Here is a 1,180-nt window from a genome sequence, read left to right as displayed (position 1 = left end):
TCATCATCGGTTTCTTGTTGATCAGTTGCAGTTTTCGAATCTTCGGTTTCTTGATCATCATCGGTTTCTTGCTCAGTTGAAGCTTTCAAAGCTTTCGAATCTTCGGTTTCATCATGACCATCATCAGTCGAATCTTTTGTACCATTATCATCATCAGTTTCTTGTTCAGTTGAATCTTTGGTACCATTATCATCATCAGTTTCTTGTTCAGATGAATCTTCCAAATCATGTTTGGTCTTTTCATCTTTCGAATCTTTCGGATCACCAGTTTGTTCTTCATCTTTCGAATCGTTCATACCACCATCGTCATGGAATCCGATATCATCGTCTTCTTCCCCCCAAATACTATACGATAACTCATAGATTTCAACATCAATGGGATCCATCCACTCTTCTATTTCTTCACCATCCCATGTCCTCCCAAGATTCTGCACGAATCTTACATGCAAATCTTCCATCTTATTATTCAAAACGATTTCATTCATGTAAACCCTAGTTCGTCTTTCAACCCAATTCTTATAGAATTTATGCAAATGTTTGAAATGGTCAGCTGGGCATCTCCCTTTTTTCTTGCAGTAGTCAAGAATGTCATTCAAAAGAGCAATCTCTTCTCTCCTCCTCCTTGGGCTGCCGCCGCTGGCGGTGTTCATGGCTGCTGCGGCGGCAACGTCATCTCCGGCGGTTGATTTGTTGGTTTGATGGCATTTCGTTCGTGTAATACCACCGGCGTCAATATCATCTTGAAATTCCTCATGTTCGCCTTGATCATCAGTGGAGGGTTTCTTTCTTTTGCTGCTTGATGTGGTGGCGGTGGCAACACCTTGTGGCGATGACGGTGGTGGAGGCGGTGGTTGTGGTGGTGGTGGGTTGTTTCCGGTGGAAGGAGGAGAGGATGATGCGGTGGAACCAATAGCGAAACCAGGTGGGTTGCTAGAACTAGGGTTTGTATGCTGTGGTTTTGAAGAATCATCCATGGCGGAATCTTGATGGGTTTTTAATTTCTTGTTGTTTTTCAAGTAGAAAATGGTGGATTTTGAGATGGGTTTTTCAGAAATCTAGAGAGAGAAACAAGAAAGTGATCACGTAGTTTCAAGATCATGAACAATGACGATATGTATGTGGTACTACTTGTAGTAATGCTCCATATTCAAATAATTTAAATTAAAAACAAAGGGAGTAA

At 41.5% G+C, this 1,180-nt stretch overlaps 1 protein-coding gene across 1 annotated transcript; it reads right to left on the bottom strand.

The window, feature by feature from the left end:
• Positions 1-29: 29 nt before the first annotated feature.
• On the bottom strand, positions 30-974 carry LOC112505439 (the record flags this gene model as incomplete). The annotated part of the gene is made up of 1 exon (XM_025109348.1): positions 30-974. A coding segment is annotated over exon 1 (945 nt), but the record flags the coding sequence as incomplete, so codon positions are not given.
• Positions 975-1,180: the final 206 nt, after the last annotated feature.

This window comes from Cynara cardunculus, unplaced genomic scaffold (assembly GCF_001531365.2).
Source record: "Cynara cardunculus var. scolymus isolate 2C unplaced genomic scaffold, CcrdV1 Un_Scaffold_11000, whole genome shotgun sequence".
Taxonomy (NCBI): domain Eukaryota; kingdom Viridiplantae; phylum Streptophyta; class Magnoliopsida; order Asterales; family Asteraceae; genus Cynara; species Cynara cardunculus.
This window is presented reverse-complemented; position numbering and strand designations above follow the sequence as displayed.